The 26,408-nt window shown below is 36.5% G+C and overlaps 3 protein-coding genes across 5 annotated transcripts; 1 reads left to right on the top strand and 2 right to left on the bottom strand.

Annotated features, from left to right (window-relative positions):
• Window positions 1–31: 31 nt before the first annotated feature.
• Window positions 32–9,751, bottom strand: glmna (glomulin, FKBP associated protein a). Its single transcript, XM_067454083.1, has 19 exons — window positions 9,676–9,751; window positions 9,150–9,225; window positions 8,945–9,070; window positions 8,746–8,859; window positions 8,535–8,643; window positions 7,000–7,246; window positions 6,584–6,683; window positions 5,531–5,712; window positions 5,383–5,436; window positions 5,262–5,292; window positions 5,072–5,161; window positions 4,949–4,990; window positions 4,787–4,860; window positions 2,527–2,611; window positions 2,327–2,436; window positions 2,169–2,232; window positions 950–1,085; window positions 756–832; window positions 32–673 (listed from the first exon to the last, which is right to left on the bottom strand). Exons 2-19 carry the CDS (start codon window positions 9,186–9,188, stop codon window positions 578–580), a joined length of 1,776 nt encoding a protein of 591 aa, XP_067310184.1. The 5' UTR covers window positions 9,189–9,225; window positions 9,676–9,751; the 3' UTR covers window positions 32–577.
• Window positions 9,725–21,550, top strand: rpap2 (RNA polymerase II associated protein 2). Of its 3 annotated transcripts, none has more exons than XM_067454080.1 (12): window positions 9,725–9,854; window positions 9,946–9,991; window positions 10,090–10,204; window positions 11,623–11,721; window positions 11,815–11,880; window positions 11,976–12,064; window positions 12,970–13,005; window positions 13,104–14,043; window positions 14,905–14,996; window positions 15,188–15,268; window positions 16,047–16,115; window positions 21,348–21,550. In XM_067454080.1, the coding sequence occupies exons 1-12, from the start codon at window positions 9,800–9,802 to the stop codon at window positions 21,499–21,501; spliced, it is 1,842 nt and encodes a 613-aa protein (XP_067310181.1). In that variant the 5' UTR covers window positions 9,725–9,799; the 3' UTR covers window positions 21,502–21,550. The 3 variants fall into 3 exon arrangements, with proteins under 3 accessions (XP_067310181.1, XP_067310183.1, XP_067310182.1); XM_067454082.1 differs by lacking the exon at window positions 21,348–21,550 and adding an exon at window positions 20,212–20,587; XM_067454081.1 differs by having other exon boundaries at window positions 9,783–9,854; window positions 9,946–9,983.
• Window positions 21,551–22,274: 724 nt separating this feature from the next.
• On the bottom strand, window positions 22,275–26,408 carry gfi1aa (growth factor independent 1A transcription repressor a). Its single transcript, XM_067454078.1, has 7 exons — window positions 26,341–26,408; window positions 24,581–24,741; window positions 24,308–24,493; window positions 23,828–24,210; window positions 23,110–23,247; window positions 22,859–23,024; window positions 22,275–22,680 (listed from the first exon to the last, which is right to left on the bottom strand). Exons 2-7 carry the CDS (start codon window positions 24,681–24,683, stop codon window positions 22,502–22,504), a joined length of 1,155 nt encoding a protein of 384 aa, XP_067310179.1. The 5' UTR covers window positions 24,684–24,741; window positions 26,341–26,408; the 3' UTR covers window positions 22,275–22,501.

Raw genomic sequence — 26,408 nt, 5'->3', positions numbered from 1 at the left:
AAAGCTCGAGGAATCATTCCATGTAACAAAATTAGAGAATGCTTCCTTTTATTTCCCCTGCAGAAAAAAAACAGCTTTACAAGCACTAAGAAATTTCAATTCAATTTCTGCTTGCATCTTAATCTGTGCATTTTCAGTGTTTGTTTTTGTGATTGACATACACACACAAAGCCTGTCAGCAAGTAATAATAATCCAATAACTTCTTGTATTGTCATATACTTTATAGGTGACTTAACATTACTTTTTTTACATTAGTATCTAGACATGTCAAACAAATCTGCACAATCATAGTTCTGATGTCAAAACAATGAAAATCCATCGTAAAGAGTTGCAAATAATATTTCATGTTTACTCCCTGACAATATACAACAATATGCTACTGTAGAATTTAGAGTAATTACATCCAGAGTAGACACAGATACGGTAAAATAAAGCCAATCGAAAGTAGTCCCTAGAGCTGGGGGCATAAAAAAACCCTCTTTCGGCTAGTTAAAGGAATATGGCTCTAGTGCTTTGAGAAGTGTGACTATGTCAACCGAAAGAAGAGATGCTAAAAGGATTATACAGTCTCTCACATCATGACAGGGGTCTTTCTTTAGCCTCGATGATCTCCTCGATTCTTGCCAAGACGCTCTCTATCAGATCAAATGTGAAGAGGGCTGACTGCAGAACCTGCAGAAGTGGCATGCAAACACTGTTAGCGGTGTGCACTGTATTGAAGCGCCCATTTGGACTGATGCACAAAATAATATACCTGAATCTGCATTTCTGGTGTCATGTTGGGCAGCTTCTCATTGTCAACAGTTACCGAGCAGACTGATGCTTTAGAGTCTGTTGAACAACAAAAAAGGGTTAGAAGCCTGACTACAGAAAATTACTAAAAGTGACAAGCTATGTTCACACAGCACATATGTTAAGGTCAGTATTAAGAATGAGAGTTTATTGGACCTTTTGAACTGCTTTTCTTATTCTCTTTCATGTTCTTCAGTTCTGCCTCATAATGCGCTTTAGACATGTTTAGACCGGTCCGCATTGGCTTCAAGTAGTTGTCCTCAATCTTATAAAGCTCTGTCCAGATTCCTGTCTAAACAGATAGAAAAACATAAAATATGATGTGGGAGTTTGTTATGCCTTGTAGAGCAGTGGGTCTCAGCTTTTTTGACTACAAGACCCCGACTGATAGACCGTAATGATAAAAGCTACTTGTTTTGTTTTCAAACTTTTGTATTTATAGAAAATAGTAGTGACAGTATATTAAACTAATAATGAATGATTGTTGTTGTTGTTAGAAATATAGTAATTCAATTCCATAAATCTACTATTATTACTCTTTTCTTTTTTAAATTACAAATACATTTCAATCTTTCAAAAAATTATTACGAGAGAGGTATGTATCAACTCGTTTTAGTTAAGGGAATAACATTGTTTAATATGAAAAAGCAGTGAAGCATCCCTTTAACTTAAAAAAAAAAATATTTAGACATACAAAAAAATCTAATAAAAAAATAAAATTAAAAACAATTACTAAAACCTTAATTAAAATAATGGAAAACAGATGATAAAATAATTTAAAATATTAATAAAAAATAAAATGATACAAAAATAACAATTCTCAGCAAATTCTACACAATAAAATATTAAAGGAACACGTTTCCCTGTCAATTTTTTGGTATTTAAATAACAAAACATTACAATTAAAGAATAAAACATAAAATAACAAAACCAGTGTAACATGGATGCATTTTTGCAAGGAAATATCCACTAATATATTTTTGTATCTTGTTCTGGAGCACCCATAGTTTTTGTTTTTTATTTTGGTTTATGTGCTTTTGGATCATTTATTTTTCCTTTGACATATATAGAAAAATTATATACAAAATAGAAAGGAAAAAAACACAATTTTTCCATTTCTACAAATCAAACTTTTAAAATTCCCTCATATATCCAGGTTTTTCAAGACCATGTAAACATCACAGTTGTTGAGGGAACAAATGTCAGTGTCCATCTTGATTTGTTTAGTTATTTTAGTTTATTTTAAGGCTTGATTTATCTTATTATCTCAGTTTAAATCTGTTTATGCCCCATTGAAGTGTACTAAACCCTAGTGGTGTACGGCCCACTGCTTGCACCACTGATGTAGCGTCATCAGAAGAGGGTTGACCCGTACCTCATTCTCCCATTCTTTATCTCGGATGAGCATGTATCTCAGGAGGTTCAGTGATTCCATGATCCTGTTTGATATAGATAGCAGTTTTGTCAAGTCAAATGACTGCAACTGAGCAACCACTGTGGCAGTAGGACCGAGGCTCGTTTAAAAGGTCCCACCTGTCTAAGTTCTGCAGCAGGTCTGTTTCCGGTCCATGTGGAAGGCACAGCACTAGTCGCAGTAGAGGCAGCAGATGTTTACCCAGGAACCAATCATTACCATTACACGGCTAAAAATGCAACAAAAAATAAACAGAGGTGCAATGAAAAATAAATGGAAACAAACGAAGGTTATGACATGATATCATGACTTATCTTACCTTGAGGGAAAAGTCAATCTGATTCTTGATATTCTTGATAACGTATCCCTCCACTCCAGCATGGTGACTTGTATTCAACATGCCTCTAAAATGGAGGAATGCCATACATGAAAGCGTCTAAAGACCCTAATATCATCAGCTAAGCTGTGTACATGTTTTGTTGTTTCAATGGAAACCATTAAAGCAATGATACACTAAATGAGCAAATTGAATGACTTTTGGTGACAAATCTTATTTTGACACATTTTGGAAAAAAGCTTTGAATTTTTTTTTTTTACTCAACAATACACTGTGGGTAAATTCACTACCCTTTCGTTATGTTCGGGATGAAAACATCCACTAAATTAAACTGCTGTAAAAATGTATCAGATAAATATATTTTTTCTCCATTAAATCTATCAATCAACAAAAAGTCAGTCCTGATCAAAACTGCTAAATGTTTAAAAAACAAACAAAAAAAACATCATCATCTTTAATTGTCAAGTTCATAAATGATTTTCAAAAACTGATTTGGGGAAGAAGAAAAAAAGGACTTTCTTTCAATATAAAAAGTGGACTGGATATTTGTTTACCTCTTATCAGTTATCACAGTCTTGGGTTTGTCAAAAATTAGTAACAAAATATTGCAACTATGATGCATTGATAGTTTTTGTGCAGCTTCAGATTTTATTTTTTTCTCCCTCCTTACTTTTGGTGGCTGTTTTTGCTTCATTGACTGACATTTTTTGATTGCAAAACAATAACAGCATAAAATCATGCATTCTGATTGGTGGTGGTTTTCCCTGTTAGGAAGAGGTAAAATGTGCAATTTTTACTGTGTATCACCAGGTGGCACTATACATCCAGACGGTTGGTCTGGGAATGTGCAAAAAATAGCTTAGTTCCTGGCTTTTATATGGAGTCTAACATAAATAACAGCATATAAATAAATGAGGGAGAAAAAAAATTAAATATGATGCTGCACAAAAACGAACAATCCATCAAAGTCGATGTTTTTACTAATCTTTCACATGTCCAAGACTATGATAAGAGTTAAAAAAAAAAACAGTACACAATCACTTTTTATATAGAAAATAAGTAATTTTGTGTGATTTTTCCCCAAATCAGTGACATAATTCATGAACTGGGGGAAGTAAAAATCCTGGAGTACAATTTTTTTATTATTATTATTAGTTTTAATAAGGACTGAGGTTGATTAATAGATTCCTGCAGGAATAAAATGGAAATAAATATTTATCCGATATATTTTTAAAGCAGTTTACTTTAGTGGATTTTCATCCCAAACATAATAAAAGGGTTAGTTTGAACAAAGCGCAAGGTTAAAATAACTATAACATTAGTAAAACATGTATGATGGATGTAGTATCTTAGGGTGCTTTCACACCTGCCTCATTTAGTTTGGTTGAATTGTACTAGAGTTTCAAGTGTTCATTTGGTCAAGTGTGAAAGCAGCGATTGCACTCGGGTGCGCACCAAAAGCGGACCAAACAAGTGTACTGAGACCTTCTTGAAGAGGTGGTCTCAGTACGCTTTCAAACGATCTCTGGAGTGGTTTGTTTGTGGTGAGAACTTGATCCGACCTCGAACAAAACCAACTGCAAAAGTACTGATCATTTTTGGACTAAACCAGCTGCCGTAGTCAGCTGTGCTGACATTATGTGCATGACATTATTACCTGACAGATCGTTGGCAATATTTTCGGAAGATGAGCATGTCAGAGTTGCATGTCAGAGTGGCGAGCGTTGCACACTCGCGTTTGCAGTGCATTAGCGTTGTTTTCAAGTAGCATCCGTGCTTCATTATAGAAATGTATTGTTTGCATTCTGTGGTAAATACATACAATGTAGTAGATTATGGCCAGGGACAAAACCAGCCCGCGCAGTCGTCTCTCTATAGTTCTGTAGTTTGCTGGCTTTTTCTCTTCTGTTGGAATTTTCCCATATGTAAATTCTGACCAATTGAAAAGCAGTTTAGGAAATACACCATGACCAATGAGTGAAGTGGAGGTTGTCACGTGCCTGCGTTTTGGTTCGTTTCAACTGGTTCGGACCAAGGCAATCAGTGTGGTGTGAAAAGGAACCAAAAAAGCTGAAAAATGCAACAATGTATAATTGTTTGTCCTTGGTTCGGACCAAATTAACCGAACTAGAGATGTGAAAGCACCCTTAGTATCACTTGTCAAAGCTCTGATTTCAAAGAGACGCACAATGGAAACACAGCTATTTTTTGCGAATGTTTAAATATCAGAAGGAGGGCGTACCTGAAGAACTTGTATTTGGCCTCTGTGTTGAATTTGTCAATACTCAGCTGAAACACTTTGAGAGCTTTCGTTCTCTGTGGTGATGTGGGCAAAGGCAAATCCAAATGAACAATGATAACAATACAACACAAACATATACACACAACAGATCATCTCACTTACCAAAGTCTGGTCTGGACACAACGTCATAACTTTAACCAAGTTCTAAACAGAAAACCGAAAGTCTTAGAATAAGAACTCACACACAAAACTTGTTACAGTATATTTAGTTATACTATTTTTTACCTGTGGAACACTAAAAAATGTCTTCAGCTCCAGAAGATCTACTAGTAGACTGTTATCTTCAACTCTGACAAGACATTTTTCATACAGCTCCTATAATAAAATAATAAAGGAATATTAAAATAGGCTGTAATTAATTTATGTATAAAACAAATACAATGTGGTCTGGTTTGATGTTGTAATGAACACTTACCAATCCTTTCTGCAGACGGGATACTTCAGTTCTATGAATAAAGTTCAAAAGAGTAGTGAAATCATGTGTCAAAAGACTCTCATACAAATATTCAGATTCATGGTCATAACTTCATAAGTACCTGCTTAACAGCAGCTCGATATATTCCATGTTGCACTGAAGAACAAAAACCGGACTGAAAAAAACATTCAAATCAATGTCAGCCCAAATTGACGTAAGGATTCGTTCTGTGTTGATTCATAATATAAATCGTTGTCAACTCTGTTCACCTAAGAACCGCTGGAAAGATGTCCACAGCTATGTGATTCACAAAGAGCAGGTGACACATGCAGGCCAGTGACTCCTTTGGGTATCTGACCTCCTCTTCAAGAAAGCCTGGGACCTCCCTTTTCTTCAGCACATTACGACTCAACAAATCAGGGAGTGACTCCCCAATATTCGACAAAATCACCTGTAAACATGGAACATAATGCAGATTCAGTATGAAAACGTTTATCAAGGAAGCAGTTTTGGAATACATTAACATATTTTTCTAGATTTAATATTGTTATAAGTTAGACTATCCTTCTAAAGATTGATTTCTGTAAGATTAAGTCACTTAAGCTCACCAAGGCTGCATTTATTTAATTAAAAATACAGTAATATCGTTAAATACGATAACTTAAAACAATTGTTTTCAATTTAAAGCTGCTGTCCGTAACTTTTTCTGTTTTTTGTTTTGCTTTTGTTTATTTACAAACATTTATATTTTATAAAAATATAATGAGAATGGATTCATGTTGTATATTTTCCAAACCGTGTTTTTGTCTTACCCTAAATCATTATGGTACACTTATTAAAAGTGTTTATATTGGGACTATTTCAGACCATCTGGTAGGAGCCGCTGCAGAGGAGCACAGTCCCTGCGTGACTCGTCATAGACATCAAAAGAGAGAAGCAGCTCCGGCTGCAATGTTCTTCTGCAAGATGCATGCAGTTCTGTTTATTAACCACAAGAGCGCAAAACGTTACAGACTGCAGCTTTAAATATGTTTAAAAAATGTATTTATTCCTGTGATGGCAAAGCTGAATTTTCAGCAACATTACTCTAGTCTTCAGTGTCATAAAATGTCATGAGACATTTCTAATTATAATCAATAATGAAAACTGCTTGATATTTTTGTGGAAACTCTGATACTTTTTTTGTAATATTATAAATGTCTTTACTGTCACTTTTAATTTAAAATCCCAAACGTTTGAACAACAGTACACTTTTCCAAACACTTCATGCAGTAAAGGAATGCAATAGATTAAAAAAAAGTTCATGCAATATTATATAATACCAGTATCTCAGTAGCAAAGTCTCTCAGAGGGGATTTCTGAAGTGTGTCTGGATCTTTCAACTGCACCTCCAGCAGAGGCTCACTTAAACTCTTCATACAGCTGGATACAAAAATATAATACATAAATGACTTATATTAAAGCACTTTGTTATAGTCGCTAAAAAATATAAACTAGCTTGTTTTAATGAATCTGCGTATCACACCAACATAACATTGAGATTTTGCTAAAGATTACATTTAAATTATATTACATTATTAGTGTTTTAAGGATTAACTAATTAAGAGTTAGAGAAACGTTAGCAAAAGTTAGAGTCAGAACCAATACCGATAACTGATATTATGTAGATATATCCTTAATTTAGTTTGAAAATTTTAATCGACATAATTCTAAACAACATAACTGGGTGGGCACCTACAACTTGAGCAGTTCCACTCTGAGCTCATTGTCTTTGGATATTCTGTTGTTGTCCTTGTTCTCCCTGATCTCCTCAACGAAGGGCTTCACAAACTGTAGTAGAGCAGTGCAGCAGCAGCACAAGCCGAAAACATCATCCTCCTCCTGCTCTTTGGTGACAGGCACCGGCAGTCTGGCCACCTGGCTGAGCAGTGTGGAGAGAGCCATGCCTACAGACGAGGCCTTCTTCATGCCTAGCCTCAGCAGCACTGAGAGGTACAGGACACGAGGGAGGCAAAAAGAGGATTGGGTTAATTTAGGATCCATTCAAAATCACCTGGAAGAGTCAGGGTGGTTGATTATTTGGACAACAACTGAATAGTCAGTTGAAGTGAGTTTACCTACACTACCATCAAAAGACAGTTTATTTTATTTTTGAAATACTTTTATTTAATAAAAGGACACGTTAAATTAGGGCTGTGGGATAAATGATAACAATAATTAATGTATGTTGCAGACCGTCACACTGCATCATTTCTCATATCCCCCAGACATACATAAAATCATACAGGCCTACATAAAATCAAAATTGACAGTGAATGCATGCATGATTAGGAAAGCAAGATATATAGGCCAATATATGTTCACGTTTAATGTTATAGTAGTTATCGCCCACCAAAGAAATTTACACGATATATAAGAGCCAATAAATAATGTATTATTTCCTTCAGCTGAGACACTTCAGATGGTTTTGAATATTATTGGAATATACGGTTACTTAAATACAGTTAAGTGCAGTATCTTCAGCGAAGTCTGTCATATAGGCTACATAAAATTATAATGAGAATATTATAATTGTGTGCTTGGGATTTTTAATGGTGAGACTTTTGTTTTTGTAATCAGGCAATTAATCATATAAAATTATATATTATATAATTATATAAAATTAATTATATAATTATCTCATTAATTATATAAAAATGACAATTTAGATTTATCAGCCAATATAACGGTTATCGGCTTCCAAATATAAAGAATTATTGTTATCGTATCAACCCAAACTTTTACACCAGTGCATCCCATATACATAATATTATATAAAATATGGACCATATTTGAAATAGTGAATAATGGTTGCTGAAAATTCAGATTTGCCAACATAGGAATAAATTACTCTTTAAAATATATTCTTCAAAAAGAAAAGAGTTATTTTAAATATGAATAATATTTCACATGTTTTATGTTTTTACTGTATTTTTATACTGTATTGATCAAATAAATGCAACCTTGGTGAGCATGAGAGACTTTGTTCAAAACGTTTAAAAATGTACTTTTGTGTAGTGTAGATTTGTATTATTATTTTATTAACTTTATATTATCTCATTAACTTCTCAGAGATGGATTCAGTGGCTGAAAAATTTAGGCTGTCAGCGATTCACTAAAACTCTTTCCAAGAACTTACACATTTCACTAAACACCAACACACCAAAAATATATATTCAGCAATACATTTCAACATTTCAGTGTTTATGAGTCAGTGACTAAGAGATGAGGAACCTGTTTGTAAAGGCTTGAGGAGAAGAGTAAGCGTCTCAGAAATGGAGGCAGAGTCAGCCTCCTCCACCTGCTCCAACAAACCCACCAGAAGCTCCTTAGGACTGCAAACCTGTTTCACAAAACATCTATGAATAATTGAAAGCAGCATTGAAACTTACAGCAGGTCATGACCAAATATCTCATCACAGTTTAAGAATAAGAGAGCAACAACCTCCAGCAGATGCGACAGGATGGCATGGCAGTGGGGGAGATTTTTGTCTTCCTTCTTCAGGAGCATCTGTACCAGAGGTCCCAGCAGATTCCAGCCCATGCATCTCACTATGTTCTTGAGTAAAACAAGGAAAAAGCTTCCAGAATTTGTCATTCTCCATAGATGAATCACAAAGTGCACTAGATGCTGTCCAACTCACCTTGTTCTTCTCATCGACTAGGATGCTGAGCACCTGAGCACTGTCGCCCTGTTCTATACAGATTCTTCCAGCAGTGAGAAATAAATCATAGTCCTCTGGTGAGAAGCTTTCATCCTTGTTTGCTTGCTAAAGAAAAGGGGAATATACACGTGACTGACGGAATGACACATCCTGAATGTACAGTAGCACATATCTAGACACTTACACATCTCTGGACTACATCGCTGAGCTGTTCTAGAGCCATTCTGATGGTCCAAAACGTCTTCTGTCATCAAAGATTTCTGTGTGTGTGTATATATATATATACATATATTCAAAATGTATTATGTTATGCATAATGACAAATGATGTGTTGCAAAGACAAGAGAACATTGACGTAACAGTTAATCATCAATCATGACGCCTTTGTAAAGAGCAGCGGGTTGTCACACATCCCTAACTATCATCATCAGCAAACAAAGAACACGCACATATTAAAGGAAATATCCATATAAAAAGAAAATATAAATAGACCCTACTCTTCGTCAACGAGTCTGTAACGTTATAGATAACTGGTTGTTGAAGGCATTAGCAAGTTAGCTAAAATCTCTATACGACTGGCGTTCACAATAAACTCCACACATAGATAATGCGTTCGCGTAGCTTTGCAGAAGCACGGCTGCTGATTTATTCTAATAACAAGATATACGTCTACTTATTAAGATACAAACTGAAAAAGCGCCCTCACTTACATCTTTACTTTCAATAAGCAGCACCGCATGTTTGGAAACTGCATCGGCGGTATTAAGTTTGTCGCTACCGGCTTGCCGTAGTGCTGTGACGTAAGCGGAAAATAATTGTTTTGGGAAAACAAGCATGGAAGCCGGTGAAGTGACGAGAAAGATTAGCTCCTCAAAATCAAAAAAGAAAGGTTGGCGCATATATGGAGCTACTTGTAATTTGTCCTTAATGTTTTTAGTTTTATACTTTAGCAATATTTGTCCTCTTTATTTGAATTTTAGGTAGAAAGGGAGCCGACGCGATTTCAGCAGCGGATGAGGCGAGAAGGCGTGTTTGTTTACTTCAGATGAACTAAGTTTTGGACTAATAATATATTTTATTAGCTATTAAAATGTCGTAAGTTATATGAAGTGTGTTGTTTGCAGGAGGGAGGTTATTAAAGAGGCGCTCCGCCAGAAGCTTGAGTTGGAGCGCAGAGCTCGGCAGGTGGTGGAGCGGCTGCTGGAGGACAGCGTGACAGAGCAGCTCCTCGTCGACTGTGTAACTTGCATGTTTAGCCTCTCTACAGTTCAACTGGACATTTAAAGAAAGTAATCGTTCACTCTAAAATGAAAATTCTGAAAACCTAACTGTCACCGACATTCTTTAAAATATCTTATTTTGTGTTCAGCAGAAGAAAGAAACTCATTACAGGTTTGAAGTTGAGGGAGAGTAAATTAGGTCAGAATTTTCATTTTAGGGTGAACTATTCCTTTAAAGGGTTAAACCAAAAATAAAAAATGTCATTTTTCCAAACCCGTAAGACCTTTGTTTGTCTTCGGAAATCCGAGGGCTCTCTGACCCCTCCTATACAGCAATTTAATTACCACTTTCAAGGCTCAGAAAGGTAGTAAAATATAGTATAATATAAAATAAAGTAGGCCTATTGTAAAAATAGTCCATGTGTCTCCAGTGGTTCAACCTTAAAGGGTTAGTTCACCCAAAAATGAAATTTATGTCATTCTGCCATAGAACTAGGAAGCTCTGTACTGTTCACACTGTGTCAACAGCATTGTTGCACACAAAAAGTATTCTTGTCGCTTCTTAAAATTAAGGTTGAACCACATGGAGTCACATGGACTATTTTAACAATGTCTTTCCTACCTGTCAGGGCCTTGAAAGTGGTAATTAAATTGCTGTATATGGAGGGATCAGAAATAGGGTGACCAGATGACATTGGCTGAAATCAGACCTTTCTGTATAGCCTAACGCTAATAAGTTGAAACAAAAATAAAAAAATAATTGTGTAGTGAAGTATTTTTTTGTACACAGTGCCGCGAGCAATCACCTCCTTTACGCGTGCATCACATCACTTTCCTCCTCACGCTGCAGGCTACTCTTGCACTCTCTTCATCAAGGATTAAAACAAAATGGGGACAAAAAGGTTGTATTGTCTTTGTGCATATAGATTAATAAGATACATGTATAGAAGCAATAAAAATTTAAATTCACACAGCTATAGCCTACCTAGGCTGTGGAGGCCCGACGTCAGCATTGCCTAGGCGTCTACAGTATTTTTTTAAAGAACTTAGAAAAAAGATGCTGCAGCCGGTGGGGGGTGGTTGCAGGACGCCTCAACCTCCGCGCAGTTTTTAATGTTTATCAGACAATAACTACTCAAGATTTTGCTTTAGTATGATTTTCGGGACAATTAGGGCCAGATTCGGGATTTGGGACAACATTGTAGATTTCAGGACTGCCCTGAATTTATCGGGATGTCTGGTCACCCTAATCAGAAATCTCCCAGATTTCATAAAAAAATATCTTAATATTGTGTTCCAAAGATGAACGAAGGTCTTACAGTTCTGGAATGACATTAGGGTTAGTAATTAAGATAATTTTCATTTTAAGGTGAACTATTCCTTTAAATAGTTGTGGGTTGTGCTCCAAAAACAATGTCCTGTCCTCTTCTGCTGCAGGCATGGTACATCACTTCTACAAATTACAAAGACACAGTGGAAGAACGTTCCATTGCCAAACTGTGTGGATATCCTGTGTGTCCAAATAAACTAACCAATGTAAGAAGAACCTTTTATTTCTTATTTGCCAAATTTTGTCATGTTTCTGTCTGTCTAATAAGAGTTTGTTATTTTTATTCAAATACATTTTAGGTGCCCACTCAACGGTTCAAAATATCCACCAAAACTAATAAAGTCTATGATATTACAGAGCGCAAGGTAGGATTTCTGTCCATCATTCTGTTAAAATGAAATTAGAGATGAAGCAGATCAGTTCTTCATAATTTTTCTTTTGTTTGTTCTATATTTTTCAGTGCTTTTGCAGTAATTTCTGCTACAAAGCCTCCAAATGTTTTGAGTTCCAGATATCAAAAACTCCACTTTGGCTCAGAAAGGATGAGAGGTAGTGTATCTGACAATCCAGTTCATTATAATTAAGTAAAAAATTAACGTATTAATCAAATCTAATTGTTTAATCATAAAACTAAATTAATTATTATACAAAATACCATTTTAAATCATTGTATACATTTTGAATTTAATTTTAATTTTTAACTAATATTATGGCATCTTGATTAATCTGTGAGAATTTTAAAGTAAAAAAAAAAACTCTTATGCTCACCAAGGTGGCATTTAAAAATAAATAAAAATACAGTAAAAAATTGTAATGTTGTGTGAGATTTTTATGATTTAAAATGACTGTTTTATAATTGAATATAGTTAAATTACTTAAATTACTTACTTAATATATTTAATATATTATATCCTGATCAGATGATTTGCTGCTCAAGAAACATTTCTGAATATTAATGTTGAAAACAGCTGTATTGCGTAATAATTTGCTGAAAACTTTGATACATTCTTTGATGAATTGAAAGTTCAAAAGAACATTTATTTGAAATTGAAATATGTACTATGACTTCTGATCTATGTAATGTTGTTGCTGTAAAAGAAAATTCTTTAAAAAAAACTTTTTAAAAGTAGTTTATTTAAAAATAAAAATTATTTAAATCAAACATTATTTTTGGTAACACTTTATTTTACAGTTTTCTTGTTACATATGTTAAATGTACTTACCATAGTAATAACAGTAAAGTGTGCATAATTACATGCAACAAACCCTCAACCAATAACAATAACCCTATAGTAAGTACATGTTATTAATTAATATTACTCAGTACTTAAATATATATTTACACTGTAATGTTATGTCACCTTAAAATCAAGTGTAACCATATTTTTAAATAATATAGCAATGTTTAGTATTTTAGTAATAAACATAAAAAAATCCTTTCTTTTCCATAAAAGCCCTCCTGAGGTTAAGCTGATGAAAGAAGGAGATGGGTATGTACATGCGGTTTCACTTATTTTGAAAATGTGGAATATCATTCTGAATTAGTAGTTTATAGTTTGACTGGCAATTTATTCTCACCTGTGCACAGAGGCAGCTCAGGACTGGAGATAAAGCTGGTAGACAAGCCTTTAAAAGAAGCCGACATTGAGAATCCCGCCACAGAAATTCCTGAGACTTGCAAGGACTCTCCTCTCTTCAGCCAGAGTGACAACAGCGACATTGAGCAAGACTTTGTCTCTAGTGTAGTGTCCAGACAGAGTAAACATGCACGGGTTCACTGGGGAAAACTGCCAAAGAGGGATGGAGGGAGTGAGGACGGGTCGAGTGCTGAAAATAAGCAGTATGCACCTCCTGAACCTACACAGAGAGAAAATAATAATGAAAGTGGGTTTTCACAAACACCTCAACCACAGAAGGACCCAACCGACCCTCTACCTACACTGGATAAAACCACATCTGTGGAATCTGACATTGAAGGAACTCTGAAGCTTTTGAATCAGTGTAGTCTGGAGAATGCTGCAACACAAGAGGAAACTAACCTCCCTTCACATCATAAGATTAGAAACTCCCTCCCTGCTGCTGATGGTCTGAACATCACTCAGGTGGGCATGAGTAAGAGAGGAGCTGCAGGCCTCAAAGGATTGTTGAAGGATCATAATAAAGCTAAAACAGCTCCTACAGCCGTCAATCTGTGCCTGCTAGAGCGTCTACGACAAACCTTTATGGAGTGGAGAACTGAGGAAACTATGAAGTTTCTTTATGGGCCTGAATATGATTCAGCAACAGACTCTAAAGCACAGGAAATGGAGGAACTGGATGAAGATGACCTGGATGAGGCTGAGGTGGAGGTGGCCTTGAGACAGGACAGTGGAAGTTCTTTTACACCTAGAGCTCCAGCTCCTGATATTGAGACACTGCGGAAAGAGACTGAGGTGCTGGATCTGAGAGTGAGGGAGTTTTATAAAGGAGTGTGTGTTCTGCCTGAAGAGCTTGAAATGGCTGCCATCAAAGAGACTGAAGATACACAGGTGAGAACTGAATGATTAGGTCAATACTTCACTTTTAAGCTACAGTTCAAAACTTTTACTTGCATGAATAATACAATTTTGTTGTGCTTTTGGTGTTTTTAAAAATATTGTTTTGAATTTTATTTTAGTTAGTAAATTTAGTACTTCAACACATTTCAGCTAGTTGCCACATACATTTTTTCACCTAATACTTCTATTTCAACTTATTTCAGCTTATAACAGTTTATTCCTCAAGTTACAAACACATATAGTTCATATTAATGGAGTAGATAACTTTAAAATGAAAATTAGCCCATGATTTACTCACCTTCAAGACATCCTAGGTGTATATGACTTTCTTCTTTTAGACAAATACAGTCAGTTATATTAATAATTATCCTTTGTAAGAAAAAAAATCCATATTTAAAACTTTATAAAGTACAATTTTTTAGCTTCCGGCAAACTGCCTTCTGTTGCAACATGTGACGTCAAGATGTAGCATAATCGTTTTTTAACTCCGAGAGGTGTAACACTTTCTGCGTTAGTTGAATATGTAAGATGGTCTGGTGGAAGCTAGATATTTGACTTAATAAAGTTTTAAATATGGATATTTTTCTTACAAAAACAATTTATAACCTATAACCAGATGGACAAACCCTTTATTTTTTGTATTTTTTTTTCTTCTTTTAAAATGATACTTGATTTCAGATTTTATATCTAAAGCAATGACATTCATACATCCAAATGCATTTTCTGTTCTCTCTGTGCATACTGAATTCTAAACCTGCAGTTACTCTGCACTGTTGTAGGTGCTCAATTCTAGCATGAGCTTCATGAAATGTTGCATTCTTGATTGACACACTTTTTCATATGGGCCTCCAGGACTGTGCGAAGAACCCTCCTCTGCCTTTGGTTGATTCTCATGCGCAGCACCTGATTCAGAAACGCATTGTGGTGGAGAAGCTCAGCCGGAGGTTAGTGTTCAGCAATGGTGGTTTATCCTTCCAGCTGCTTTAGACACAACTGAACTTTGCTTTAGTCACACTAATATTGTGTTTGACCTGCCTAAAATCTGCATAAAAATTGTGCCCTGCATTTCTGTCAAACATACCCTGCTGCACATCTTGCATTTTTTTTAACATAACCTTTTTGTGTCTTTCCTAAGCTTAAGAGATGCTGTGGGACCCCTGTGTCTGACATTGAGTGATGTTATCAATAACATAAATAATCTGGTCAGGACATTCAGGTTAGTCGCATTACATGTAATATGAAGACTTTGATGCATTTTTAAAAAGGGTGATATACTGTACAATACACTTTTCTAAAGTTTGGGGTTAATAAGATTTTTTTTTTTAATTAAAAGAAATTAACTTTTAATTAATCAAATATGCATTCAATTGATGTAACAGTGACATTTATTTAGATTTCCATTTTTTAAAAATGCTGTTCTTTGATGATGGCTTCCACAAAACTATTTGCAGTGCAACGGTTTTCAACAATGATAATCATTAGACATTTTTCTTGAGCAGCAAATGAGCATTTTAGAATGTTTTCTGAAAGATCATGTGACACTGAAATAATTTATTTAAATATCAAACTATTTTAAATGACAAGACTGTTTCACAAAATTATTGTTTTACTGTATTTTTGTTCAAATAAATGCAGCATTGGTGACCATAAGACTCTACACTCTGTAGACCTTTTTGGCCTGAATCATGACTTTTTGAGTTTTACGGCCCATAAATTGTGTTTGGCCATAGAGGTGTTGTCAACAGGAAGTAGTGTGTCACACTATGAAGATGATTTAGCATGACTCTGAAGGGGCACTTCATCCTTGGATTGAACCTGCTTCCAGGAATTCTGTCTCTCCTGTTGAGGGCCACTAAATCTGAGCAACTTCAAAAACATGACACTCATTAAAGCAGTTTTAATATTGCACTTATTCCCCTATATTTCGCAAGTCTGTATGTATTGCAGTGGATTGGATTTAAGTGTATTTTTGCTAATGTCGTCTTTTGTTTTAGGTTTACAAACAAAAATATCATTCACAAAAGCCCAGAATGGATTTTAATCGCGGTGGTTCTTCTGTCAGTGTAAGTATCAAATAAATATTCAATACATTAAAACAGTATTTTAATATTTTATCATGTTGCCAGGTGGTTTCTGACTCATTATGCCATTGTCCAGATTACGTCCAACCAGATTCGTGTCTTAACATATTTGGTATCTTCAGATGTCAAACATATCTTTAGATTGCTTAAGCTAATTATCTACTAATGCTTGGTTTTGCTCATGCATGGGAAAGTGCCACATGTGTTGGTATTTGCCATGAGAGTTCAGCACGACTGTTCCTCAGCCTGCACTCATATAAAGGCTCAGATTATTGCAACTGCAGATAATGCTGTGGCTTTATCTGATGATGGCTGTTGATTGGGGCTTTATGGCACCTCGGTGGCCTGCTGTGCTCTGACAGTGAAAGTATGTGGTAGACGGATCAACAGCTGGAGGGCCTGGCTTTAACAAGAGCGGACGGGAACAGGGCTGAGGAAATCAGGGAGCATTGTTTTCTCTTCAGGAACACACTATGTAAAGTCATAAGACACAAGTGATTTATGTCCGTGCGAGTGCGTATATGATTTGTGTGCATTTGTTTTTGCTCCAAGTTAATATTTGTCTACTTGATAAAGATTTGTACTTCTATTGAGGATTGATTCTGTTTCTAATAGTAAGAGATATTTTCTTATAAGTTGTTTAGCCTAACTAGCAAAAACTAGAAAAGTAGTGTTAACCCTTTACAATAAGGTTCCATTAATAACACTTCATTGAGGTGGATACGGGTAAGATTAGGGACATGTTTGGCAGTATGGGTTAGCCTGGCTCTGCCCTCCTAAGTACTTCTGCTGATTTTCATTTTCCATCAGTACTACGTCTGGGACTGCGGTGTATTCTTAGGTTTTCTCTGAAATTTTGTTTACTCAGGGCAGATCCAATAGTTTTAAACATCAACAGAATGCCCGCCTTCACGGAAATAAACGCTTGTCAATGGAGAGTGGCCAGACTCTATGTACAAATGAATGAAATGTACGAGAGTCTGATAAGACCAGGCTAATTATGGGTAGGGTTAAGGGGTAATACGTATTTCAATATTTAATTAAGTACATTATAAAAACAAGCATGTGCATTGTATTAAATTATTAATTTACATTATAGTTAAAGACAAGTAATATTAAGTGGGAAAATTACATATTTTACATCGATCAGGCATAACATTATGACCTAATATTGGGTTGGTCCCCCTATTTCTGACAAACAGCTGACCCATCGAGGCATGGACTCACTAGACCTCTGAAGGTGTGCTGTGTTTTATCTGGCACCAAGATGTTAGCAGCAGATCCTTTAAGTCCTGTAAGCTGCGAGGCTGGACCTCCATTGATTAGACTCTTTTGTTCAGCACATCCCACAGATAATCGATTGGATTGAGAACTGGGGAATCGTGAGGCCAAGTCAACAACTCGCTGTGCCCCTTAAACCATTATTTGTGGCAGGGCACATTAGCCACCAGGGAATGCTGTCCCGCATTAGCCACCAGGGAATACCGTTTACATTAAAGGGTGTAAATGGTCTTCAACAATACTTTGGTAGGTGTAACGTGTCAAAGTAACATCTACATGGATGGCAGGGTCCAAGGTTTCCCAGCAGAACATTGCCCCAAGCATCACACTGCCTCTGCAGGCTTGCCTTCTTCCCATGGTGCGTCCTGGTGTCATGTGGTTCCCCAGATAAGCGACGCACACATCCCTGGCCATCCACGTGATGTAAAAGAAAATGTTATTCATCAGACCAGGCCACCTTCTTCCATTGCTCCGTGGTCCAGTTCTGATTCTCACATGCCCACTGTTGGCGCTTTCAGCGGTGGACAGGGACTCAGCATGGGCACCTGAATTGGTCTGTGGCTATGCATCCCCATCCGCAACAAACTGCGATTCACTGTGTATCCTGACACCTTTCTATCAGAACCAGCATTAACTTTTTGAGTATTTTGAGCTACAGTAGCTCATCTGTTTGATTTGACCCCACAGACCAGCCTTCACTTCTCACGTGCAACAATGAGCCTTGGCCACCCATGACCCTCTCCCTGGATCACCATTGTTTCTTCTTTGGACCACTTTTGATAAATACTGACAACTGCAGACTGGGAACACCCCTGCAGAGCTGCATTTTTTGGGATGCTCTGACCCAGTCGTCCAGTCAGAACAATTTGGCCCTTGTCAAACGCACTCAAATCCTTACGCTTGCCCATTTTTCCTGCTTCTAACACAACAACTTTGAGGACAAAATGTTCACTTGCTGCCTAATATATCCCAGCCACTAACAGGTGCCGTGATAGAGATAATCAGTGTTATTCACTTCACCTGTCATGGTGTCATAATGTTATGCCTAAACGGTGCATATCGGTTTACATAAACTAGCATTGAAAAATATATCTAAAAGCATTTAATAAGCTTAGATCATGTAAACATTTACTAATACATTCAATCAAATCAAAAGTACCTGAGCTGACAATGAACATTTTTTATTTGTATTAACTAACTTGGAACAAAACTGAATAAATATGAAATGTTTTATTGTTGAGGCATTTTTAATGTATAATATTTTATTATAATTATTATTTTTTAAATAATGTGAAAAATATTTGTTGGCAAAATCATAATTATATGATATGACTAACATGCAGAAAAAACAAAGCTCAATGGAAATCAAACTGAGAGGATCCCTGTAGACCCTCATAACTGTGTCAAGGTCAAAAAGTCTCTTAAAATATCAGATAATTTTACTTTTTTATGGCATGGCAAGTTTAGTTCAGGTTTGTAAAATGGCATGTGCTGTGACTCACCAGAAATCTAATTAATAATTCAGAATATTGTTAAAGAAAAAAAATATTTTATGTGTATATTGTAAAACCTTTAATAATATGATTAAGATGTAGACACTCGCATACATTAAAGATGTAAGAAAAATATTACAACTTTTTACTTTATAGTTAAATTTTGCATGTACTTCAATCTAGATTCTTTTGATTGAATTATTGATTTATTAACACTCCTATTTGTTATTGACTGAAAGAATATCAGAATGCTGTTTTGCAGTTATTTTTAAAGAGATTAAATAGTTTTGGTGTGTGTGTAATAAAAGGCTGCCGAATGATGTTTGTACAGTAGCAGGTGGTGTGTATGGCTTCCCCCAGCTTTATGAATGCTTGACAGCGCCACTAACTCTGAGGAGAGTTCCGTGCTGCTCCCTGTCTGTGTCAACACAAGCCCGTATCTTATCACGGCCTGATTGCTGTGGATCCGTGATGCTGCGGGAACAGCATGGGAAACATTCCACCTGAAGAGCCTGCACACAAGCACATTTAAACCACTCCCCATTTAAAGATCTGTCCCAAAGACGGCTCTGATTTATTATTGACTGGCTGGAGGATTTCAGCAGGTTAACTGAGTTTGTTCATCGAAGAAGAGATTTATGTGGTTATTAGATCCCCCATGAGAAATGCTTGTGCTAAAGTGTGCTGTTCTGATAAACTTCAAAAGGGATAGTTCAGCCAAAAAGGAAAATGTGATGTTTATCTGCTTACCCCCAGGACATCTGAGATGTAGGGGTGTTTGTTTCTTTAGTAGAACACAAATTAAGATTTTTAACTCCAACCGTTGCTCGTATAATGCATGTCAACGGGGTGTTTTTCTATGAGAGTAAAAAACACAGACATACAAATCCATATTAAGCCCTGCGGCTCGTGACAACACATTGATGTCTTTAGACACAAAACGATCGGTTTGCGTGAGAATCCGAACAGTATATCATTTTTTATCTCAAATACAACACCATGTACAAAAGCCACAAGTGTGCCAATACTTCCGGCAAGTAAGGTAAAATGTACAAGATACGGCATATCTCAATGGGATACAAGCCGCGGAAGTGATCTCTTGGGCATATCTCTACGCTATATTGTGTAATTTGACCTCACTTACAGGCAGTGATGATGTGGGGACAGCTGATGAACATATTGTCGTATTTGAGGTAAAACATGATCACAAACCGATCGTTTTGAGTCTTAAGACATCAATGTATAAACACAATCCCCAAGGTTTAATATGGAGTCGTATGTCTATGTGTTTTTTACTCTCATAGAAAAACACCCCATCGACATGCATTATACGCCAACGGTTGGAGTTAAAAATCTTTATTTGTGTTCTACTGAAGAAACAAACACACCTACATTTTGGAAGCCCTGGGGGTAAGCAGATAAACATCATCCTTTAATTTTTGGGTGACCCTTTGGGTGAATATGTTTTTCTTTTTAAATAATAACTTCACTGAATAAAAATGTCACAATTAATTAAACAGACTTGACAAGTAACAGTGAATGAAAGCAAAGCCCCTTTAAATGGATATTTAACCCAAAAATCTAAATTCTGTCATTTACTCAATCTAAAGTTTTCTTTCTTCTGCTGAACACAGAGAAGAACATTCTTAAGAAAGTCAGTAACCAAACAGTTGATGGGCCCCATTGACTTCCATAGTATTTTTTTTTCTATACAGTGGAAGCCAGTGGGGCCCATCAACATTTTGATTGCCGACATTGTTCAAAATAACTTTTGTGTTCAGCAGAAGAAGAGAAAATTCACACCGTTTGGAACATTTTCAGCTATTTCCATCATGCAAGTACAGGATTAAATAGGATCTTTGTGAAAAATACTGTAATCTTCAGAACACAATGAGCAGTTTCTTTATTGATTGGGAAGCTTTTATAAGATTTTTTAAGATTTTAATACATGTTGCATGGTTTATAACTTTATCTTCTAATCTCAGTGTTTTTTCTTTTTTCTTCATTATATTCAGAACCCATTTGAGGCTTTCAATCTGTTTAGCAGAGGGCCTGTTATTTTCCCTTCATGAATAATTTGGAAGCGGTCTCCTCTGTGCCTTATGTCAGGTGTGCCGCTGGCCTGTGGGCTTTTGTTAAGGGCAGTTCAATAATAGATAAAGCTCCAGAAACAGTAGAACAGGTTGAATCCGAGCTGTTTCAATAACCCTTTTCCTCTGTGAGAGAAACCTATGAATGGATGACTCCATGAAAGTGGTATAAATGTGTTTAGCAGTGTTAATTTTGCCTTTGTAGTTACATATTTGTCTGTTTTAATAAATTCTTAAGGGTGTATGATTTTTTTTGTGTGTGCTCATGATAATCTGCCATTCTCATTAACTTTATCTTGATTTGATTCTGTTTGCATGCCAATTGTGCTAAACGCTATTTGTTTGTTCAGGTTAACAGAAGTGTCACCATTGCTGAGAGAGTCGCTGGCAAGTCCGTCTTCGTTGGAGTACATCTCCTCCCTCATGAGCGAGCTGAAACTGGAAGACAAAGATCTACACAACCTTGTGCTGCTCTTCAAACCCTGTGTTACTCAACAAGCATAATGTACAGCACACACGTACAATTTATAATAAAGCCTACGTAATACAAAGATCTACGCATCCTTTTATTTTCATTAGTCAATGTTATTTTTATGCAATATCATCTTATTTACTTGCACAATATTGACAGATGAAGAATTAAATTCAGTCAGACTGTGTTGTGTCAGAACTTGAGTGTTTTAAAAAACTGCTTCCTTCCTAAAAAGAGTTTCAGGATTCTTCTCTGAAGAAATGTATGTTCAATACCAGTGCAAGGTAATGCTCTTTATGAAATTTCAGTTGGATTTTGGGCCATATGGTAGGCCTAATAGCTTGATGAATGCATGCAGCTTATGTATGTACAGAATCTTTTTGACCTTAAAATGCAGTGCAAAATGAACTATTTTAACTTAAGAATACAGTGTGCTTGGTTCATTTGTGCTTATGCGTTGGTCATAAATTACCTTAAATTGTCAAATTGTTTGTTGTATTGTATCACACTTTCACACGTATATGAGTTTACATTAACAAAATCTGCTTTGGCCTACATTCTTAAGAAGAAGAAAAAGGTTCCAAAAGAGTCTATTTTGCAGTGATTAGAACAATTCTTCTTTATGAGAATAACATTTTAAAAACCTTTTTCCACTATAAAGAACATTTTGTGGAATGCAAAGTGTCCATGGATGTTAAAGATTCTTAATGGACCATCAATGCCAAAAAGAGTGTAAATTGACACATGACGTCACATTTGTATCCTTAAACTTTAAAAGGCCTATATATTTCGACGTAAAAAAAAGAGCTAATGTTTTGTTTTTCCGTTTATTAAATATTTTACAGGAACAAAATATCACAGCTTGTTATAAAATACTTGGAGTTGTGTATCGGAAATCTCTCTGACATCGGCAAATAAATGCGTTATTTTCTCAATCCATAAAACTCACACAATATTACCTTCTAATTCTACATAGTGTCACATGCATGTGCAAACAAACAGATGTAAGGAAAAAAACATTTTTTTGTTGCATTATTTAAGTCCGTGCTGCGTTTCTTTGTGTCTCCTCAGATCAACTTTGCGTTGAAATCCTTTGCCACACAGATCACAGCCGAAAGGCTTGAATCCTGTGTGTTTTCTGCTGTGTGTGATAAGGTTTGAACTCTGACTGAAGGCTTTGCCACACACCTGACACTTGTGGGGCTTTTCACCTGTAAAACATATGAAGGGTTTTTTAGTCTTAACAAAACTTTTTGACTGACATGTCATAAATCATTTCTCAGTCTAGTTATTCCATTACATTTACAAACGTATCATGTGTGCGCAATGCAATTCAATCGGTTCGGTTAGTCATTATTTTTATTTATTTTTTTCCAGAATTTAAGTCACCTGTATGAATGAACGTGTGTTTCTTCATATCTGATTTCTGATGGAATCGTTTGCCGCAGTACTGGCAGGGATAAGGTCTGGTGTCCGAGTGGATGAGGAGGTGTGTGGACAAAGTGGACGACCTCTTGAAACTTTTGTCGCAGATTTTGCAGCTGAAGACCCTTTCCTGTCGATAAAAAAGGGTGATTCGTAAGATGTCCTAAAATTATATTCTGGCTAAACTAATACATGTTTTGAGAATGCAAGCATACTTGTGAATGGACAGCTTTATGTTGCTCCAGGCTGACCGCGTGTCCAAACGTTTTCCCACAGATTTCGCACGCGAAGGGCCTCGTGCCACTGTGAGACCGCCGAACGTGAACTTCTAACCCATGAGGGGTCGAAAACACCTGTTTAAAAAACAAAAGCATTACCGTTTAGAAAAAGAAACACAATTCACCGATTGTTTTTATCTTTAAAGTCTTTTTTTAAAAAAAGTATTTTTTCATCTTAAAAATATCTTGGTCTAAAGACGAAATGCTGGGGTTCCGATGTGATCATTTTTCTATTGATTTAGTTTTAAGTCATTTTTAATTTTATTTTAACTGTTATGAATTAACATAGGCCTGTCATTGGGTAAAAAAATTGCATTACCCATTAAATGTGAAAGTAAAATGCAATCATCTAGCCTAAGACATTTCGCCTTTTTGGCATAAATGTTTTTTTTTTTTTAAATTGAGAATTTTTTTCTTTTAAAAAAATCCTTTCATTTAGCTATTACACTGAAACAATGGTGTATAAACAAATTTCACCCAGAAACTGCTATTTCATAATTAAAGAAACTTCATTTTCAATAAAACGTGAACATAAAAATATATATTTTCTCGTAAAACTTCAATGATCTTTGTGGGTTTTTTTATATTTGATATGAATATACAAGTAGGCTATAGGTAAATATTAGAAATGTTGATTTAGCTGATTACAGCCTACCTTAGTGCACTTTACGCATTTGTACGACCCGCTTAATTGAAGTCGCGTGGCCATAATATCAGACTCCGAATCAATCTCTGCTACTTTAGTTGACATCTTGAAATCTGCGTAAAAGCCTCTACTATCCAACAGGTTAGTGTTCAGAGAGCCATAGTCCTGGTAAAATCTGTCGGTTTGCGCTGGTTCAACGAGGAGATGGGCGCCCGGCCTCCTGTCCATGGCGTCATACACCCCCATTGATGTCTCTGAATCCGCAGAAACGCGGTTGCAAGACTGAATGAGATGCCTGAGCTCGGATGTTGAATGGGCCCAAACATAGGGACGGAAAGACAAGTCGAAAGGCTGCGAGTCGTCTGGAGAAGGCACCGAGCATTTATCCAGATCTAGAGTGAGATATGTTGCAAAAGGAAAGCGTAATGAGTATTGTGCTTAGGCCCAAGCGTTTTCACAACTGTTACATTAGTAGTAGAACATGACAACCTGGAGAGGTCCCCAAAGACATGGGTCTCCAGAAGTCCTCGTAGTCGGATGAGCGGTCACACACACTGCCCTCGCAGCTCAGCGGGGACTCTTGAGAGGAATGATCCGCCGTGCACACCATGCTGGCTTTAGGGGAATGATTGCCCACTTCCACCGGGCTCTCTGGGATCTGCCCCATCTGACTTTCTAAACTCGACAATAATATTCACAATGCATTAACCATTTGAACAGCGCGTTTCATTCCGTAGGCTTATGATAAATTCATAGGCCTACCTTGGCACATGAGTTTCTCAATTGGGATGCAGTTGTCGTCCAGGTAACGGGGTTGATGATAACTGTGCGCCCGTTTGCTCTTCACCAAAAATGACCTCGGCATGTTTACTCTCCGTTATCAGGATCAGGGTCACCAATCACTCACGGCTCTCCAGTCGTGCCTGAAAAGTAGATTCGGCCGGTGTGAAAAACAGCACCTGATCTTCACAGAACTCACAGGTCTGTCAAATCTCTATCCTGCAGCCTTTTGCAATCAAAACCTCCCAAATAAAGCAGAAGCGATTTGAAGGCGAGGCACTGCACGGCGCACTTGTAGGCTCCCTCTTGGCAACTTGATCTCAAAGGCTTGTTTAGTAAACTGATCCTCTGTCAGCGTGATATATCAACATCGCCTCACTTCCAAGTAACAGACTGCAAATGGGGCCCAGGGTATTATTGCCAATAACTAATAGGTTTAGGTAATAACCTGATGTCGAGACGTATAGAACATCGAGTTCCAAGCAGGGAATAAACAATTAATCTATATTTCAAATTGCACTTAACATTGCATATTTGTTTCCCTATAATGAGCAAGAAAATTAGACAAAATGATGGGCTATTCTGGTTAGAGGATATTTGCGTCACGCACAATATTTGCATGCCTATTCGATTTTAGATTTATAGTAATTAAATATAATTTTTTTTTACTGGATGCTCTCTTTACATGTCTTCAGCGAAAACGAAAATCGTTATAAAACGTGACGAAACAATTGATTTCAGCATTCATGAGCAATATTTTCATGTAGCTTTACAGACATCCACAATTAAACAACAGGCTTTTATATTGCCACTGTAGTAAAGTCAAAAGAAATTAGTATGGTCAGAAAAATATGTATGCCATATTCGCTATAAACTGATACATATTTTGATAGCAATACTTTTCATAAAAATATTCTTCCAAGGCAGCTTTATGCCTTAAAGCAATGAGCCAAACAAATGAGACGATAGAAATACCAACTGGTCTTTGGAGCTAATTGGTATAGCCTAATTATAATAAATAAATAAGAAGTGGATCTCTCACAAAAGTATAGTATTTATACAGTTAAAACACGGGCTAGCGTCAATTTAAGTGTTAAATCTCATTATTTATAAAAAATAAAATAAAAAAATAAATAAAAAAAAGCATAATGAAACCGTAATATTGTCAAATTTCGATGAAAATGAATCGATGCAGATTGAATTTGAAGTTCTTCCAGACCCCTAGCACCCCTTGCGGCCCCGTGGGGGTCTCCGGGCTCCAGTTTGAAAACTCTTGCATTGGCAGCAGCTGCAATCAAATTTTACCAGCATTTATGCCTCGTAGAGGTTGTATAAACGACCCGACACCGCTTCATTAATGCCAGACCCAAAGGTCCCGCAGACAGATCTGATGTTTGAGTGAATGCGCATGGGGAAAAACTTTGGCGCACTGTCTGTGAGCACTGCGCACATATCTACAGTAGCATATATCTGCACTAGCCTATATCTGGACGTTTTTTTTTCCGTAAAGTTGCAATGGCCTAGAAAATTGCAGACGTCAAGCTTACCTTGGCCAGTGCGTCAAGATAACGGAAACTTTATCCAAAACGATATAGCCTATTAAACGTTATAACACCTGACTTCTATTCGAATCAAAATGCAATTAGAAAACGAATAAAAGCTCGAACAATAAAGCAGCCGTCACCATTAAGGTGTGCAGCGCGCTGTTAGTCTGAACCCCGTTGAGTCAGGACAGGACTCACCTGTTGCGCTGCCCTGCGCTGCCGTGCTCCTCTAGAGATGTGCGTGCTGCGCGCGACCCGTCTCCGTC

This window comes from Pseudorasbora parva, chromosome 9 (genome assembly GCF_024679245.1).
Source record: "Pseudorasbora parva isolate DD20220531a chromosome 9, ASM2467924v1, whole genome shotgun sequence".
Taxonomy (NCBI): domain Eukaryota; kingdom Metazoa; phylum Chordata; class Actinopteri; order Cypriniformes; family Gobionidae; genus Pseudorasbora; species Pseudorasbora parva.
Note: the sequence above shows the minus strand (reverse complement) of the source record. Positions and strands in the feature narration are given on the sequence as shown.

Coding starts and splice junctions, on each gene's coding strand:
- rpap2 (XM_067454080.1), top strand. CDS start 9,800: ATGGAAGCCGGTGAAGTGACGAGAAAGATTAGCTCCTCAAAATCAAAA. Junction 9,855..9,945: donor CTCAAAATCAAAAAAGAAAG/GTTGGCGCATAT, acceptor TTTGAATTTTAG/GTAGAAAGGGAGCCGACGCG. Junction 15,269..16,046: donor AATCTGGTCAGGACATTCAG/GTTAGTCGCATT, acceptor CTTTTGTTTTAG/GTTTACAAACAAAAATATCA.
- glmna (XM_067454083.1), bottom strand. CDS start 9,188: ATGGCTCTAGAACAGCTCAGCGATGTAGTCCAGAGATGT. Junction 5,162..5,261: donor CCCGTCTGCAGAAAGGATTG/GTAAGTGTTCAT, acceptor ATTTTATTATAG/GAGCTGTATGAAAAATGTCT. Junction 2,233..2,326: donor CTGCTGCAGAACTTAGACAG/GTGGGACCTTTT, acceptor TATATCAAACAG/GATCATGGAATCACTGAACC.
- gfi1aa (XM_067454078.1), bottom strand. CDS start 24,683: ATGCCGAGGTCATTTTTGGTGAAGAGCAAACGGGCGCACAGTTATCAT. Junction 24,211..24,307: donor GTCTTTGGGGACCTCTCCAG/GTTGTCATGTTC, acceptor ATCTCACTCTAG/ATCTGGATAAATGCTCGGTG. Junction 23,248..23,827: donor AATGCGTAAAGTGCACTAAG/GTAGGCTGTAAT, acceptor TTTTTTAAACAG/GTGTTTTCGACCCCTCATGG.